Source organism: Octodon degus, unplaced genomic scaffold, assembly GCF_000260255.1.
Source record: "Octodon degus isolate 3935 unplaced genomic scaffold, OctDeg1.0 scaffold00045, whole genome shotgun sequence".
Taxonomy (NCBI): domain Eukaryota; kingdom Metazoa; phylum Chordata; class Mammalia; order Rodentia; family Octodontidae; genus Octodon; species Octodon degus.
Genome location: NW_004524621.1, coordinates 5251829 through 5271086, shown reverse-complemented (window position 1 = coordinate 5271086; position 19258 = coordinate 5251829). Strand labels below are relative to the sequence as shown.

Here is a 19258-nt window from a genome sequence, read left to right as displayed (position 1 = left end):
TATATATATAATTTCTTGCTTAGGAAAGTTAGTAATAGGATGTATTTTGGGGGAGAGTATGCCACTGCTTAGCGTATTGATGAGGATGTACACAGCAGCCCATGGGCAGTGCCATACCAGTGGTCAGGGACAGCCTGGATGTCATTACCTCTGATAGAGCTGCCTCCGTTGTCCCCTGGGAGCCAGGAAAGCGTGATGGAGGAAGACGTGGTTTTAGATACAGTGAGCCTGGGCTGATCTGGTGGAACTAGATAGGAAACAGTTTTTAGAAAAACAAGAATTAGTTTTTCACATCTTTAATCCTCTGTAACAGTCATTTACCAAATCATACTTAACAGCCATTTATTAAAGAAGTGTTTTAGGTTGCCAAAATATGCAATTCACTTCTGTCAAAATGTCTATTTCCTTGATATCCTGGGCCAGAGATAGAGCAGAGTGAATCTATTATTTAAAGAAAATTCAACCACATTTCTACTTGGATTTATATCTAACTCGTTTCCCTACCATTTCTTGAATTTTTGAGTTGCTCATCTCTAATTGAAATCTTTAAGCTTCCTGTGGATACAGGCATTATTTTATTCTGAATTTCAGCCATGAAATTCAAGTGAAAAAGATAAATGATGTCCCCTGAGCTATTGTGCTTTTCCTAGAGAAGGAGCAGAGGGAGAAGTAGCTAATGTGAAAAAGAACTGTACAAGTTGTCTGGCCTAAGATACCACACACACACACACACACACACACACACACACACACACACACATTCAGCTTTGAAATTCTCAGATGTGCCGTTGCATTGTGGCACATGGACTGAACATTTGCACCATTCAGTTGAAGGATATCTACTTCTGGCCTTTTTTAAAAAAACTATTTTCTTTTTGGCACCAGGAGCTCCGGATCTCATGCTCGCCAGGCAGGTGCTGCGCCGCTGAGCTATATCCCCAGCCCTCTACTTCTAAACAATGGGCCTCATTGTAATTTTGCACTGGCTGTGAGGGCAGAAATACCAAGGAAATCCAGAATAAGGCTTCCAAAATACACAGAAAGCTTCACATAAAATGCTTTTGCACTTCTTTCAAGAAAAACTAGATGGATTGACCCAAAGGCCTGAAAAACTGAAAAACTAGTGTTATCTTCCAAAATGGCCCTGAGTTCTCCTGATTTCAATTCACTTGACATTCAAGATCAATTTTGCAATATTTAAAAAAAAATATAGCCCTTCACCTCCACATTGATCCTACTGAGGACAATATTGATTTCAATTTTATTTGTTGAATGTATTAAAGTGACAAACCCCAAATCCAAAGCAGTATGTATTTTGATTCTTCCTCTAATAAAATATCAGTGTGCACTAAATCTGAGCCCAGTCAATAGCTGTTTGGGTTTTGTACACAATTTTAATACATTTGGAAATTGCACACATTTTGTGGATAGCAAGAAAAATTAACACCTTGCATTAAAATACACAATTGAATATTATGGCAGCATACTCAGTGTTGCAGTTAATATCCTTTTGACAAAGACTGCTCATAAAAACTGAGTTAATTGGCAGACATAAAAGATAACTATTCCGACTTACTTTCCATTTGTGTTTTCTGGGTTGCACATACATATGCAAACAGTGCAATTAGTGGAAGTTATTAAGGACTCTTAAAGATATTGCATTTTATATACAAAAATATATGTCATCCCAGTATTTCCTTTGGGATTGTGAATGCTGTTTATTTCCTTTGTTTCATTCAATTGCATTTCCCACATTGAACATGTATTTTTTTTTTTTGTAATATGAAAATAGCAATTTGTGTTTTATAAAGACTGATTTTTCAATTTGCTCAGTTTTACATCTAAAGCATGCAGAAGGAGGCTGTTGTCATTCAGGAAGGCCTTCCACTTTGTACCTTGTACTTGCAAATTTAAAATAATTTCATCCGAGCCCCAGTTGTTGTTGGCGATGCAGCTGTAGTAGCCTGAGTCTTCTGCCTTCACGGTGCGGATGATGAAGCTGCCATTGCTGAAGATGCTCCTGCGCCCGTCAATCGTCACCAGGCTGGGTGTCCCGTTACTGCCTCACAGGAAGAAGAATGCACAGATTAAAGGAATTACAACCCACATTGGCTGAGGCTGGGGAGAAGCACTGAGACTTCCTCTAGGCAAACAGCGTGCTTGCAGGCTTACTGCTTCAGGCATGAGAAAGGAATCACGCTGGGGTGGTACAGTGCGACCTCGGAGCATGGGTCCTTTCTCTGCAAACTGTGAGCTGAAGCCCAGACTGGTGTCAAGGGCCAGGCTCCTGGCTTGCCTGTGGGTGTCTCACATGCTCAGGTCTGTCCTGCCCCAGGTCCCCCTCTTCTCTCCCATGCAGGCTCCACAGATGTTCTTGTCCTGGTCATTCTGGGAACCTCTTCTGTGGGCAGGAGTGCCAGGCTGACAGAATGGCGTAGGGCAAGGTAAGTTGTGAACCATCTCATGCAGTCATGTAAAACCATAACTGGAGGTAAAGTCGACATAATCAGCAAAATACTGGATCCATACATAGGGCCATAACTGCTGCCATGGGAGCAGATTTTCTAGTGGACTGGGGATATTCTCGTATCAGGCAGAATGCTAGCCTGACCTGGAACCTTGGGGATTTCTTTGAGTTAACTGATTTTAAATTCAGTAAGAGAAGTGGTCACTGGAGCTGACCCATTATTTTAATACTTTATACCTCTTAATCATTCTTGTTTGAAAATAGTCAGGATTTGAATCTATTTTATCAAATCTCTATGCCTATAAGTGAATTTTGAACCATTTTTATATCCTAATTTCTTCCCCTAGAGACATGGCACTTTTAAGACATTATAGGTGGGACACATCTCGTCCACTTTCTCCCCTTCTGACTTGGCTGCTATGTATTTTAATAATTACTACTGAGTGTGGAAAACCAGTCTCCCTATGAGCAAAGTCCTAATGCAGTTCATTCCTTTAAGGTATCTCTGAGCACGTGGGAGTTAGGGCCATGAGGATGGCTGGTCTGTTATCTCGGAAGAAAGGGATGCATTAAGATTTGCGACAGTTTGGGTTCCTGGTCTCATTTCTGCAGACACCTGACCTGAGGAGGCTGAGCCAACTTCCACAGAGCTCATTTGTTGGCTTGGCTGTTTGCTTTGCAAGTGTGGACATGAAGTTCCAGGCTCTAGATATGTAGAAGACAGAAGCAGTTTGTAGCGTGATCAAAAAATATGGTGGATGTTTAAAGTTTTTAAAAAAACATCATTAAGTAAATCATTGCCATCATTGCCATTCATTCCTCTTGCCACTTTGAACCCTCACCCTATCATCCCCACCACTTTCTTCAGCAGCTTGGAGGACCTCTGTCCTGAGCGTCTTTAACTGCACCGTCCTGGCTGCCTCCTTGTCCTGGACACACTCAAAACATTGACTCTTCTTGGTCATTTTCACTTTGGGGAAGAGCCAGAAGTCACATGGTGCCAGATCCAGTGAATAACATGATGAGGACACAGCGTTTCTTTTTTATTTTTACAAGCCTGCCTCTCCACTGGATGGGCCTCGGCAGCAGTGTTTATGTTCGTTTTTAAAAAATCATTATCTCCTGAAGTCATTCAGGAAAGAGGACTCCAGAGCCGCTTCAGAAGGTGGCCAGAATGACAGCACAGGTGTGTTCTAAACAAGGGGAGGACTTTGAGGGGGATTCTTGTGACCTGTAAATATTTTTCTTTAACTGTTACTGTGTGTTTCCTCACTGCCCGTGGGTTAGCATTCTCTCAGTGCTAGTGCTGGGGTAACCAGGCCATCCCAGAAGCTGACGTAGGATTCCTCAAGCTTCTATTAAAATACACAAAGCCAGAGTTAGAGACCACTGGCTGCCCTCCCGATCAGCTCAAGGTCACGACTGAGGGCTATGAAGGGTACATTGGGTTACTGGTTACCTGTCTTTCATCCACTTTACTGCAGGAGAAGGGTCCCCAACAGCTTTACATGGCAGCACGATATCTTTCATCCAGGGAGTAGTCACCGTTCCGCTGAAGGTTAGGATCCGTGCGGGAGCTGGAACGCCAGGGAAGCGCAAGCCTGGTCATCCCTCGGCCTTGTCTCCCGGGAGCCGGGCTGACCTCCCAAATACACAGAGCAATCCCCGAAATAGGAAGCAAGGCCAATTAACATCCCAGCTGTCAATGCTGTTTTCCGGCACCAGTGTTATGAAGAATTTTCACTGTGACAATATACAAATACCTAAAAATCCCCATGGTGGCATTGTTTTCTTCTATCCATTAAAGATAAGGCATCCAAATGAGACATTTGGAGTTTCATAAGCAAGGCAACTCCAAGCTGTGCTTTCTATGTGCTCAATTATTTCTCAAAGCACTTTATGAAGCAATTCATCTTGACCCCAGAACTGCACATTAAAATATACTTTTAATATCTGAGACAATAGGCAACACAAAACATAAAACCACAGGAGACTGGAAGAAGCAAGCTACAATGATTTCTATCTGTCAACTGTGCAGTGCTTTCCTGACTGTTTTATCAACGTACTCTGCCAGAACACATATTAAGGAAAGGGACTGTTTCAGGTGGTTTCTCCTGGAGAGCTGTGGTTTGCTTGGGACAGTGATTCAGAGGCCTGGACTGGGGCTTCTTCTGGATCATCTGGTGCAGTCCCAGAAGGCTGAGACCCAAGAGCTCAGGGGAAGGTGGTTGAGAAGGGGCTTCCTTGAAAATGGGTTCCTTGAGGACCGGGGAGATAGCTCAGTAGAATAAGCGCTTGCCTGGCAAGCACAAAGGCCTGAGCTCAATCCCCGGTTCCACAAAAAAAAAAAGAAAGAAAGAAAGAAAGAAAGAAAGAAAGAAAGATAGAAAGATAGAAAGAAAAGAAAAATATAGATTCTTTGAACCTCTGAAGAGTCACAGAGCTGGCAGAGACAACACAACACAAGTCTCACAGAGGATAAAATCAAGCCTGTGGCATCCACTGGACACCATCTTCCAGGCAGGAGCCAAGGGGCAGAGGCTGCTCTCTTTTATCTGGGTCAATGTGCTTGGGATGCAGAAGGGGAGGGAGTGGGGTTTTCACTAGGCACCCAGCCTGGACACCTGCACAGACACAGACCTCAAGTGAAAGGGAGCTCCAAAACAATTCTTCCCCCATAAAAGTGGAGCCAAGTGTTGGGAACCTGTTCAGTTCTCTTGTGGTTTTGGTCATGGCCTCATATGACATTAAATCTGGGACTTAGGAATAATGTCCACAAGTGGCCTAATAGCACAAGTTAGAACTGTTACATCTTCCAGCCCAACAGGCCTCATTTGAGGCAGGTGGAATTTAAAGGATTCTAGCCTGAAATTCTGTAAGGGAACAGTAGAGTGGCCCAGGCCCATGGCTCTCAACCTGGGGCACATGAGAGAATCCACTGGCATCTGTGAGAAGCAGTAATTCCCACCCTGGTCTGCAGATTCCAAGACCTTGGGTGGGTTCTGGAGTCCCCCACTCCATTTGGGGGTCATAGAGCACTAGTGATTGCCCACCACACTGCACTCCCAAGCGGCTCTGCTGGGTACTATTCCTCTAGAATCCCTCCCACTTCCTAGGGTCCTTCCTCTGGTCAAGCTCAGACCCCCATATCTGAAGTGCCTACCTCTTCAGAGGATGTAGTGGACCCAAGCTGGAACTGGGCATCTTCTGCACTAAATGGACAGTCTCCTTCTCCTATAGGGTCAGCTGTTGCCTCTGCTAGAGCCCCCATGACACATCACCTCCTCCAAGGGCAGACTCATGGAGTATGGAGGACAGGAGGGTTAGCCTGCTTCCAGCTTGTCCTTGTTTCGTTTGGGTGAGTTGGTCCTCTGTTCCCCCAAGGCCTCACCTCAGCTCACACTGTGCCCCTTCTCACTCCACCCAAGCTGTTTTTGAGAAGGCTGTCCAGGTTCTCCCTGTGGCCAAAGCCAACTCATCTCCAGCATGGGCTTTCTTTGTGGCAATCCTCTTGCTTCAATTTCCTGAATGCTGGGATCACTATGCCTGGCTCTTAGAAGCATTCCAGGGCAGCCCCTCCAGATCCTCCCGTCTCTATGGCCTTACTCCTTTCTCCTCCCCTGCCCTGTTCCTGTCCTTCCTGCTCCTGTCTAGGACAGCCCATCCTAGGTCCTCCTCCATCCCAAGAATCTTTTGGCCCTCAGCATCCTAGGCATGGGATATCCAGACACCAAAGCATAATATCTCTGCCTCCTGCCTGGTGCCTCCTGAGTGCCAGGCTGTGCCCACTCTGGATGCTTTGGGATGAACTGGAAGTGCACATTCACACAGCCTCAGTCCCCCTCTCCTGCTTTGGAAAGCACCTTGTCACCGCCACCTCTCACCACCTATGTGAGGCCCCGGAAGCCCCTTCTCACTGTCCTTCCTCATCCTCCTCAGAACAGCAGCTATCCCACAAGTCCTATGTCCACACAGGCCCTGTCCTTTCCACCACAGTTCTGGGCCACCCTCTGTGGATGGCCACTTGGCTTCCGCCCTGGCCTCCTGCCTTCCCTGTCCTCCCTGTCCGCAGTGTGGTCTGGACTTGGAGGTTGCAGTGGTCTCATGAATGCTCAGCAGCGGTCAGAAGGCCCACGTGCAGCGGCAGTAATGGGGACTCCCCACACTACCTTCACTATATACTTTCCTAAGCCTAGAACTATTTTTTTTTAATAGCTTAACACACACAAGCACACATGCGCACACACACAAAGACGACCATGTGGCTCTTCAGCTCAAATCCTGTTTCTTTTTGAGTAAATTCAATCTTCCTAATAGAATCCTATAAGCTCAGCAGGAGCCAGGCAGTCCCTGCCTTCCTTCTCGGGGTCCTCAGGGGTCTGGTGCCTCCCTAGCCCACTGGGGTCCCTCCCAGGCACTCGGCTTTTCCAGCTCTGGCCCTCCTGACTTTCTCCTCCCTACCACTTTCCTCAGCTCTCATGCAGCTGTGCTGCTAATCCTTGGTTCCCAGGCTGCCCACCACATCTGCAGCTTAGGGCACCGGACAGCTATGCATTGACTGTGTGACTGTGCCCCCAGCAGGACAGGGCTTCTAAGGGCAGGCAGGAAATGCTGGCGTGCCCTCGTCCTGAGAGGACCTGGCTTTCTTGCCACACTCCGATCCTTCTTTCTCTGGCCCTCAGCCTATCTCCTGGCCCTGTCTGAGAGACAGGCTGGGTCCCCTGGGTGTGGGTCAGGGTCACACTCACATCTGAGCTTGCCCACAGGAATCTCCCTTGGGACCTTGCTGTGCTTTCCTACCTACATAGCTGGTAATAGGGATTCTAGGGCTGGAACCATCAGGCAGACAAGGCCCAGACCCCCAACTCACCATGAGCAGTGAGCTACCGAGCAGCCACCTGGCCAAAGACCTCTGGACTGGGATATTGTATGATGCTGCTGAGAGGCAGGCTATTCACGACAGCATCAGGTCCCTGACCCAACCCCTGGGTCCCCAGCACAGGGCCTCACATGCGACACACGTGCAAGATTGTCGATGCAATGCTCGGGGAGCTTCACTGTCCCCAGGCCATGCCTGCCCCACAGAAGGAGCTGTTTCCAGGGGCCCTGACTACGTCGCCACCTACTAGGCTGCTCTGGCTATGTCTGGAGACGGAACTCTGAAAGCAGAGTAAGGGGGATGTCGAGTCACTGTTAATCCCACGTCTCCCCTTGCAGCTCCATGTTTATCCTACAGGGCCGTCTTTGGGGGCAGCGTTCTCTGCGCCAGCCCCTGCTTCCTCGGGCTAGGTGTGCTGCGCGGCCAGCAGCAACAGAGCTCAGTGGATAGCCCTGTGCCAAGGTTTCTCCTGTGTGGAGCGCACACTGCACCCTCTGTGCTGGTGCCTGAGCGGGCCACTGCGCCTCCGCCCACCACTGTGCTCGCCTGCTTCTTAGCCACCCCATCGTGATCGTGATCACGTTACTACCAACTTTACCAGGTGAAGCCAGAACTTTATGTCATCAGTTTTTCTCTTTGGGTTCCTAGAGACTAGATCAGCAGGCAAGGGCTAACGGTCTATACTGAAAAGCCACGTGGCCTCTCTGCTGGCCTGGAATTGCGTGCGATACATGGAAACTGACTCAGGGTGAGAGCTGGCTTAGGGGGACCCTGGACACACAGCGTGGCAGTGATGGCTGGAAGCAGAGTGAGAGTGATCTGGGTCTAACAGGATGTTTTACATGGCAGTCAAATATCAAGATATGAAGACACTACATTCTCTTACAAGAACCTTTTTCCTTTGGGGACTTTAACTTTCCCACTTAAGGTCTTTCTTGATAACCTTCTATTAACAGATGAATAGTTAATGATGTCCTTATATTTTTAAGCTTCTACATTCCGTAGATCAAAAAGACATACTTTTCCTTAAAGAAGCATGTCTGTCACCTGTATTGAATGGAGTAGCACTTCCTTGACAAATGCCAAGTTGTGGTTGCCGACTACTCAAAGGGCGAGTGGAGGCCTCTCTTCCTTGTCTCCCCACAGGCCCTGTCTTACTCACTCCTGCACAGTGTCTGCTCTCCTCTGGGGTGGGGAGCTCTTGCATGAGTGGCACAAAAGCCCGGGCCAGGCACCGGAGGCCCTATTTCTTGGGCTAACATATGATTTCCAGGTTGGTGGATTTTCAGGGCATTGCAGTGGGTGTTGCCGCAGGGAACAGACCCAGCCCGCGGAGCTCGAGGGGCGCCCGGCCCTTCCTACGCTTGCGCACCTTTTGCTAATGGCTCCACTGTGATGATCTCACTGCTGTTGCCTCTTCCAGCTGAAGTCACGGCCACCACCCAGACGCTGTACTGGCGATTTCGACTCAGGTTAGGAATTCTGTAGGAAAACGAGTCAGGGGAGGCTTCAAATTCGCTGATCACCTGTGAGAGGAGACATGAATGTTCCCACATTCAAAGAAACAAGTGACACAAAAAGCACTTTCTAAAAGGTGGATTAACAGATTCCCTTTCGTAAAGACAAGCACCACAGTACCCATGCCATCAAAGTCTAGATTTGCAATATGGAAGGTAACTAGCAAGTCTCTATGACTCCTCGATTGATCATACTTTGCCCTGTGGCAGCAGAGGGTAATTTACCCTTTACTTTTGGGGCCACAGACTTCTGCTTTTGACCAAGGAGACATAATCGGATTATCACTTCTACCCGAAATGACCGAAGAGCACAAGCAGGCTATGGAAGTGTGGTTTTGAAGACTATGTGCATCAGGTAGTGAATAACAGGAATTCTGGAGGAGGGAAATGGAGGGATGTCAACCTTATAATGGTAGGGGTCTTGCATTTCTGAGAGGGCTTTAAGGGTTTGGCGCATGCAGGGGCCCCCAAGAGGGTTCTAGCAGTCTTCTCAAGTTAAAAGAAGATAGAACAAGGGAAAGGAAGTGGAAATTCATAGGGAGAGTACTGAAAACGCGTTATCCAGAGAGCACTCCAGAAATCTGAGAAGGGTTCTACTTGGGCATTTAGCTGCAGTGATCCAGGCATGCAAATGAGAAAACCTCCTGAAAGCAGAGAAAGCACCACCTGGAAGTGCTAGCCTGCGGGCGTTCAGCACCCACACAGAGCTGGGCATAGGGCCTGCTCCTGCCAGCCCCATTAAACAGCATCAGCATTCATGGTACCTTGGGCACAGTACAGAAAGGTCTTATCTCAAAAGGGAAGAACTGTTAGTTCAAGATTGAACACTATTTCAGTCCTGCCTAACACGTAAAATCAAGATTCAGAAAGAGTAGATAATTATTAAGCAATTTGACATCATTCTTGAATGAAGGCCAAAAGCATTCATAGGAATTAAACTATTTATTATGAAAAAATCTAAAATTCACAATGTCTGATATTTGATAAAAGATTTCCAGGTGTGAACAACTCAACTGATTAGTGGATGAACATAAAGTGCTGTCCCTACAGCGGAGTATTATTCATTAGTAGAGAGCAATGGCACACTGATATGTGCTACCATGTGGCTAGAGCTTTAGACTTGTCCAGTAAGCGAACAGCACCAATCAAAATAACCAAAAATTTATAATTCCCACTATATCAAAATTTCAGAGACAGAAAATAGACCTGTGGTTGTCTGGAGCAGGTGCCTGAAAGGGGGACAAAGAGAGTATTTGTAACAGGTGACAAGTTTGTGTAGTAATGAAAATGTGATAAAATTAAATAATAGAGTTGAAAAATTCTATGAATATACCAAAAGCCACTGAATTATCCACTTTAAAGCAAATTCTAGAAATGATAAGAGGAACATATAAACCACAAACAAAAAATAATTAAATCTATCAAAATTTTCTTATAATTGACATAGATATTGATTTATGCAGATAAGTACAAAAGTTATAAATATATTACAGCTATATCTGCATATGTTAGTAATGCGAATAGATACATGAAAGATATAAAAAGGCCCAAGTCAAAATTGAGTTGAAGTTATAGTATTTGAGATTTAAAAAATTGCAGTAGACTAGATCATTGGGAGATTATGTATTTCTGGCAAAAAAAAGTAAGTTTAAAGACATACAAATAAGGGAACCACAAAGACAAAAGAGAATAAAAAATGAACAGGGCATCAGTGACCTATGGGAGACTGTCAAGGCACCCAACAGTCAAATAGGCTTCAGTGACTTGGGGTAACCAAAGAAAGGGAGGAGAACAGAGAAAAAAATAAAGAAATTACAGCTGCAACTTTTCTAAAGTCAGTGAAATCTACAGTCAGAGCTGAGCGTCCCAGTGATGTGCAGCCACAAAACATTGAGTGCTACACCATGGTATCATAATGTAATTCTTTAAATGAGAGACAGCATTGAAAGAAGCCAAAAGACAGGTGTGCTCTGTAAAGGAAACAGCCCAGGGATGATAAGAGGTATCATTCTAAAGAGGCAGTCTTAGCAAAAAGACAGTGGAAAGGCACCTTGAAATCTACTGCAAGACAACAAAAATAGAGTAAGATAAAACAAAATAACAAAAATGCAAGAGTTAGATAGCTAACGAACACAGTTCATCACACCCACAGTATAAAAAATGTCAAAGGAAGTTCTTCCTAGGGAAGGAAAAGGCTACCAAGGGAAAATACATGTCCAGAGGAAGGAGTAGGAAGAACCCACAGTGGTAGCTATTTATGAAAGTATATGACTCTCCTCTTATTATTCAAATATCATTTAAACATATTTGTCAAAAAATTAATAACAACATAATGTGTCAATAATATACACAAAAGTAAAATGTTTAGCAGTGATAGTCCAAATGGGTTGAGAGAAAAAATGGAAGTATAATACAGTTTTCATACTATTTAGGATGTCATCCTGTCATTGCACCATAGACTACAAGTTAAATGTATATGTTATTAGTTCTAGAGAAACCACTGAGATTACAAAATATGAAGTAAAATAAAGCTAATGAATGAACTGAAAAATAAAAATTTTATCATTAGAAAATCAGTTACAGAAGTCAGAAAACGCAAAATGATGTTATAAACAGGATCATGAAGCCCATATTTATCAAAATTATAGATTTAAATCTGTCCACGTCAATAATTAAGTGTCAGTGGTCCAATACTCTAATCAAAGGCAAAGATTATCAAACCTGATGTAAACACAATACTCAACCATATGCTATGTACAAGAAATGTATTTTAAGTATAAAAGTACTAATAGATTACAAATCATAGGACAAAAGAGATATTAAACACTAATCAAAGTAAATCTGGAGGAGTTTTATGATTTTTTCTTTTCTTTTTGGTACTGGGAATCTGGCTCAGGACTTTGCCCTTGCCAGGCAGGCGCTTGCCTCTGAGATGAATCCCCAGCGCTGGAGGAGCTTTATTAAGTACCAGAGAAAACAGACGGAAGAGGGAAGGACATCACTGGTGATCAGAAGGCAATTTCATGATGACAAACGAGTCTCTTCATTAGGGGAAAGAGCAGTCCTGAACGTCGGTTCACCTGGTAACAAAGCTTCACTGTACACAAAGCGACACGAGGGAACATGCAGGAGAGGGGCAGGATAACTCGCGGTGGCTCCTTAGGGGGTCAGGAACGCCGGCAGGCTGGTGGGGATCCCTTCACCACGGGAAATGAAGAAGCAGAGAGGGAAGTCACTTGCTGAGGTCGCGAGCGCAGAGCAAGGGCTCTAGCTCATGCTTCCAGCCCAGACGCAGGGCTGCTTCCTTGCCCTCCGTGCTACCGACTCGGAGCCATCACACGCTAGCAGAACTGGCTTTTCCCCCTTGCTGACTGTTCTACAAAACTTAGTGGCTGAGCCTGCTGCAGAAGTTGAGATCGTAGCTGCGGCATTCAGTGGGGCGTTCAGATCTTTGCTGTCTCTTAATTGCCATAGAGTCCCGCATTTTCCCAGTTAAAAATGATGGGAGAGAATTGCTCACTGCCCTTTATTTCACTTATAGATAGAGTGCCAGGTGGTTAAAGTGAAACTACAGGGCCCTGTCAGGTTCTTCAGCTGTCTGCACACACCAGCGTGCACGAGTGCTTGTGTGCATATTTGCGCAATTCCCATTCCCAGAAGTTTGGAGGGAATCTGGCTTGTTTCTTAGCAAACCAGGGAGACCATCCTGAGACTGCATGTATTTGTGCCACGTACTGGCCCAGGACTCTGCTGTGAACTGAATCTTACAAAGACTAATGGCATGTGGATTATACCAACTGCTCTTATTGAACAGTGAACCACAACAGCGGACAACAAGCTTAGGAAATGCGTGGCTTATATCACAATGTGTCCCAAAGGCCTCACGAAGTCTTAGGCAGGGCTTCTGGAAGGTGACGGCTCATGAGGTGATACTGCCAGCTTGCTCCTGGGAGGTGGGCTTGGATAGAAGAGGCGGGTCACTGCTGGGGGTGTGGCCTGGAAGGCTTCCTCTTCCTTGCCCCCTCCTCCTCCCCTTTTCAGCTTCCTGGGCACCACGGTGTGAGCAGCTTTCCTCCATCAGCCCCTTCTGCCATGTGCTGCCTGCATGGGAACCTGCCAGCTGTGAACTGAATCTGCTAGAAAAAGTGAGCACAAATGAGCCTCTCCTCCTTTAAGTTGTGGGTGTTGGACATTGTGTCTCAGCCATGTGGAAAGTAACATGCAGCCAGTGGGTCACCTCTGAGAAGCCTGAAGGCCACCCATGGCAGCAGAGGCAAGTCCTGCTCAGGACAAGGGAGGAGGCTGAGCTGACTCTCCACCCTGAGTCAGAGGGCAAGGCTGCCTCCCTGACTGGGGGAGAGATGCCTGATGGAGGGATGCCATGTAATATTCATTTGCACAGAATCCTCTATCAATGGGTGGTTCATAGTTCTGACACTGTTGACCCTCTTAAGTGGAGGTAATCAGTAGGAAAAAGTGAAATGGAACAATGACTCAGGACTCATTCAGGGTGGTGAAGAAAGTTTATTTTCCTTAATGCTCAGTCAGAAGTGCTCATTCTGAGAAAGAGGAACATTGGACATTTCTTCCTTATGAAACAGTTCCCTCGATACTTTGCATTGTAATGGTGGTGACTACGCTCACCTCTCATTAAGTTTCTTTGTTGGATACCAGATTTTGCAACACAGCAACCTAAAAGGAAGGAAGGCAACTTGCTGAGTTCTACATAAATTTTATGAATACTGGGATGCTCCGTGAGAAGGGATTCTTTTTATTCTGAGACTTCTGATGCTTCCACTAGGAAGATCCATCAGGGACTTTGAAGCATTACAGGAGGTTGGAGAGAACAAAAGGAAGAAAGCCCAGCATTGTGCTGCTGCAGGCAACAGGATAAACACTGAGGCATGCAGAAAGAGAGGCCACCTCCCCCTGCCAAATGTTAGCGATGAATGAACCAAATATGGCAACAGAAGAAATGTGTGGGTGGAGAGAAAGAGTTTGCTCAAGGTTTAAATATTTTAATATCTAAATAGTTACTCTTCCTCTGGTAGGCATTCACGGTTCAGTCTCCTTCAGAGTTTGGAGTGGTACGACAGTATGCTAGATTGTCTTGGGTCTAACATGCAGTTGGCTCTTAAATGGACTACAGTGAGGTGACTGAGCATTTGTTTGAAAGGGGTCTTAGTGACTGTGGACCTCAGGGTCAATCAGTGTCACCGATGTTCTGGGTCCGCAGAGGACTCAGTACTGTGATTCTCCTTGGGAGTTCTACCCCACGGATCAGATCTACTGCTCTGCATCCAGTGAGACAGTAGAGCACTGATGGTGATGCTTTGGCACGCATGGTTCAGCCAGTGCTTGGAGCCCTTTCTGCTGGCATCTAAGCCAAGTTGTTCCAGGAGCTGAGCATTCAGGCTTCATTGCAGTTTTGGTATTTTGCAATTCATAAGTGGGTTTTGGGTTGCAATGTGAATGCTTGGTCTCTAAAAGGTTCACTGTCTCTGGAGTAGACATTTGAAACTGGGGCTGCCAATTCCTGTTAATTGTCTGAGAAAAAGAAACTGTGCTCCCTCATTGAAGTGTTTAAGATCTTGACTCTAGCAGAGCCCGAAATTAATCTCACATTTATTATGATTTAATCATGTGGCAGTGTAAGTAGCTCTAGGTGACAGCTGTGCTACTTATTTCCTGGTCTGATAGGGACACCTGTGGTTGAGGAGGGCCTGTCTTGCAGCAGGCCCCTAGCAGAACAAGTCTGGAGTATTCTAGGAGGAGCAGGTCGGGTGCTGTGTCTAAGGAGCACACTCAGAGGAGAGAATGAGCCATCGCAGATCCCATGCCTCAAAACAGTGAGGCCAAGGATGCTGCCACAGGGTACTGTGTTGTACATGAAGACACCACTTGGCTGGAAGGACAAGCACCCACGGGTGAGGAATGATGAGGAAATTCAGGTCCTGGGGCAAAACTGTGCCAGCTTGCACAACCACAGTTCTCTTCTTTAGGCTGGGGTAAGAAGATCTACACAAAGCTCTAAAACTACCTGCTAATGATACAACCCCATGAGTAACTACTGACCTGGAGTCGCTGCCTGCGTGAGTCCATGCCAGTGCGCAGGTTCTGTGGCTAGTGCCTGTTCCCCAAGGAGTCAGAAATGACCACACCTTGGCAAACAATGTTAATTAAAAATGAGATATGATAAGATTCTCACCAACTCCCACTGAAGTCCAGAAATAAAATCATTTGAATTCCCCTATTAAAACCATCCTTGTCATGGTTGAAGAGATGTAGTCATATTTCTAAGATGCCTGGGAAAAGTCAGTGAAAACTTCATGTTTTTTATTTAAAAATACACTGATGGCGAACTTTTATAAAACTTCTGACATAGTCATGTCCCCTAAGCTGCATCCAGAGTGAAACATGCAGCTGTTGGTGTACATTTTTGACAAACAGACTGTGCACAGTTGGTGCACCCAGTTTTCTTGGTTGCTGCCTCAGTATGGTCCAGTAGAGGCCTGGGTTTCTATGGAGCTCCACAGCCTGCTGTCCAGAATATAAGGTGGCTGCAAAGTCCCCTCTGTCTGTGTTTCTGTTGCCCATGAGATGCTTACAGCTATTCTCCCTTCCTGATATTAATGACAGCTTTCTTTTCCTGTTTGAGGTATCATTTGAACATAAACCCAAATGACTCACCAGGAGCTACTTTAAATGCTCTTCCACAATCCCTATAGAACTAGATGTTTACCCAGCAATTGTTGAATTTCCTTCCAAATCCCTATGCTTCTTAGCTCAGTGGATGATCTTGGAAGGTTTTCTCTAACCCGTCAGTTGGGCCGATCTGCCCAGTGTCTTTGGGTCTTTCATGGCCCACTGCGGTGGTGGCTGGGCTTATTGCTGCTTTTCTACCTGTGGGGCCAGGGACTCTCAGGCTAGACTGGCACCCTGGCTCTGCTTATTGACCAAGGTTCATTTAGAGCAGTGTGTGAGGCTGCACCTGAACCACAGTCTGGGGGACTGAAGAAATGGGTGCTGAGTGGGGTGAGGCATCCAATGACCCAGAAGAGATCTAAGTGCAATAGAAAATAATGTACAGAAATGTACTGAGAATGCATAGACTGCTCAGATCAAATTATCCAGCTCTGTTATCTATTTTTTTTATGTACAGGGTCTCACTACATAGCTCAGACTCATAGTGATCCTACTGTCTCCCCTATTGCCCCCCAGCACTGGGAACAGGCATGCGCCACCGTGCTCAGTCTCGATGTCTGGCTCGGCAGGCATGGAATTCTGGGGTTGGCACAGCATGCAGTACAGGACATTGAACTTGGGACCTTACGCTAGGTGCTTAGACTGCTGTGCTATCTCCCCAGCCCTGTTATCTAATTATTAATGTGCACTCTTCAAAAATCTTGCAAGTTCTGATTCCTAGAGTGCTTGTAGTACTTATTTTTTTTAAAAAAAATCTACCCCAAAGCAACATAAATGAAACAGGTAACTCTTTTAAACAGTACTTTCAGATCATGGGAAATCTTTGTCTAGTGGTAGAGAAATGGTCTGCTCTCCATCAGGAATGCACAGCTCACTGGGCCAACTTAACTTTTTGATTCTTGTGTATGATTCATTTTCATCCGTCCATTCGACCTCGTTGTTTTCATCTCCAGAAGACGATTGTGAGCACGTTATGCCGCAAGGATCTTCCTGAAGATCGAGGCAGCCAGCTGGCATCGGCAGGACACGGGGCACGTCGGTGCTGCTTACTTTTTCCCAGCCTGTCTCCGGGTCTCCCACGTGCTCTGCTGAGCTTATCATATAGTGTCTTTCAGGTATGATATATTTTATTTGCTGGCTTTTCAAGTATAACCTTTTGGTTATGTTTTGGAAGTAAATGAAAAGCCTTAGAGGAGCGGGCTCCTTGGAGTCACAGTCAGGGTGAAGGGCCTCATCCTGTTGTTGTCCAGCTGGAATTCTGCCCCCTCCATCTCCCAGGCCCCCACTGCCATTCTCCCCATTCCCTATGCCTCACTGCATCTCTGCCTGCTGCCCCAACTACCTGTCTGCCAAAAGCATGCCACAATACTAATTTAACTTGATGGTTGTCATCTATTTGACAAACTCTGCACAAAGGAACTAGTTCCACGTCATGGAGCTCCCAGAGAAGTAAGAAAGGAGTTGAAAACACTATTCTTAGTTACAAAATAATATGGGCATAATATACAGCATTAGAAAAATAGCTATTTCTATTCCTCTTAATTGAAAATGATTCAAAGCCAATTTAATTCCTTAAATAGTACAGCATGTCTGTGTCAGGCCAAATAAAGATGCTAGGATGTTTTCAAAGCCAGACTCTCCACAGCTCCGCAAGCGGCTGTGCACAAGAGCATCTTAGCAAAGCAGTGGGGGTGGAAAAGACAGCAGCGGCTGGGGGAGGGAGGGACCACAGGAGGAGGAAGGAGGATTCTAGGGGAGCAAAACTAGGTCGTGGGTGCTCCTACGGCTGGCACATGTCCTTACACATTGTCCGATCCCACAGTGTTTGGCACCAGGAGTGGGCAATGGCAGTGAATGCTGGGTGACAGCGCTGTGCCCACACGGGCACATCCTTGGCCACAAGCGTGCTCCTCCAGTGCTGGGTGCTGGCGGGGGGAGGGAGGGGGCGTACAAAGCCTCTGCATCCTCTGCTCTACTTTGCTGTGAACCTATAAGGGATCTAAAAAAGAAGTCAGTTCTATTTTTTTTAGGACATGTTAGTCTGAGGACACCCAGGAAGCTTCCGGCCAGAGATGAATTAACTACAAATAGAGTGAGCAGTGGGCTTCCAAAGAGCCTTCTGGAGTTTGATTCTCCACGAAATCTTGCTACCATGCAGGCTCTGCTCCCCTTGGCTCCAGGAATGAAGAGACTGGGCTGGGCAGTGGCAAGGCCGAGGTTTCTTTTACCCTTTGAGCAGCAATCTCCTGCCTCGGAGAAGCTCCAGCCATTGGATGGCTTCAGGTTGTGCCCGGTGAAACCAGGGAGTGTCAGTGACAACAGCAACAGAACACCAACCACACGGTGACTGCCCAGCACTTGGATGGTTTCCTAAGGCTGTACTAGGAGAATGCAGAACATTTTTAAAGAATTCTGAAGATAACAGAATTCCCTTCCACTCTCTCAAACAACAGAAGGCTAGCAAATAGCTATAAATCACAGCATGAAACATTTATAGAAGATTTAGAGTTATTGCATTAGGACTGACTATGAAATATAGAAGTGTTTCTAAAGAAGCTTCAAGAGTATGTTTTTGGTGGCCTCAGGTTGCCTTCATCAAGAGTGTGTCTGCTGAGGTTTTATAAACCAGGATTGAAGCCCATATGTCTGGGGTGTTTGGATGGATGCTCAGGAACTTCTGCAGGCTTCTCCTACCTGCAGATGCGATGCTGTGACAAGAGCCCTGAGGACAGGAGAAGGGACTGGCTGACCTCAGGTACCTGGCAAGTGCCCACCAATAGGAACTCAGAGAAGCCTCAGGAGCTCAGCAAATGCACACGTGTAAGTGGTCAGGGAGGTCATTTTGAGGCCAGATTGTCACTGCAGAATGGGGACAGGCACTGTTAGGTCACTAGATAGAAGACTTATTTCCACCTCGGTGATTTACAAGTACAAGCATTTAATCTGAATCCTTTAGTGACAGAGTATTCCAGCACCTATAGCACACTTTTCTGCCCTACTAGGCGGTGGCTTCATCTGCCATTTGACGCCGATGGAGGCCTCCAGGTCAGAATCCAGAACACAGCAGGACACTGCGCCTTTGTATTTTCCCCACACACCACCACACATTCCCAGCACTGTGGAGACAAAGCTAGGTCTCTGCACCCAAGGCCTGCACTACAGGCCCAAGCATGGCACATTAAATTGTGTGGGACAGCAAGGTAAAGCAAAGTGAGTTTGCCAGTCGGTGCTGGGCAACACTGGGGCAGGACGGTGCCAGCTTCCTATGGAGGGGAAAGAGCGAGGTCCTGGGCTCAGCCCATGCACAGGCAGGTCGTCACACCAAGCTGTGTGACGCCAGCCATACAACAGTCCCATTTCAGGCTCCAGAAAGATAATGCTAAGTGCCTATCCTGGGCACAGGCACGTGTCTTCAGAATGAACTGATGTGAGCCCGGCCTTCGATGTGGGCGCAGAGGCAAGGCGGTGGAACCTGGCAGTCAAGGTCGACGTGGGGGCAACAGCAGAGCGTCCAGCCTGCACAGACTAGAGCAGAGCCAGTGCAGAAACGGGGACAAAAACATCGCCTTCAGCTGGGCCATCAAGAACATCTTCACGCGATTCACAAGAGGACCCCATGCAAGTGCTGGCACACCCCCTACACACATGTGCACACACCCCCTACACGTATGCATGCACACACTCCCTTCT

At 46.4% G+C, this 19258-nt stretch overlaps 1 protein-coding gene across 1 annotated transcript in view; it reads right to left on the bottom strand.

Moving 5' to 3' along the window:
* The window catches only part of Dscam (DS cell adhesion molecule), a 643291-nt gene that overhangs the window by 56754 nt on the left and 567279 nt on the right, over positions 1-19258 (bottom strand). Inside the window, exons 21-24 of the mRNA XM_004631794.1 lie at positions 8719-8872; positions 3927-4044; positions 1896-2059; positions 149-247 (exon numbers count right to left, since the gene is read on the bottom strand). Of these exons, the coding sequence (XP_004631851.1) occupies positions 149-247; positions 1896-2059; positions 3927-4044; positions 8719-8872 (535 nt within the window). The remainder of the gene's footprint in view (positions 1-148; positions 248-1895; positions 2060-3926; positions 4045-8718; positions 8873-19258) is intronic.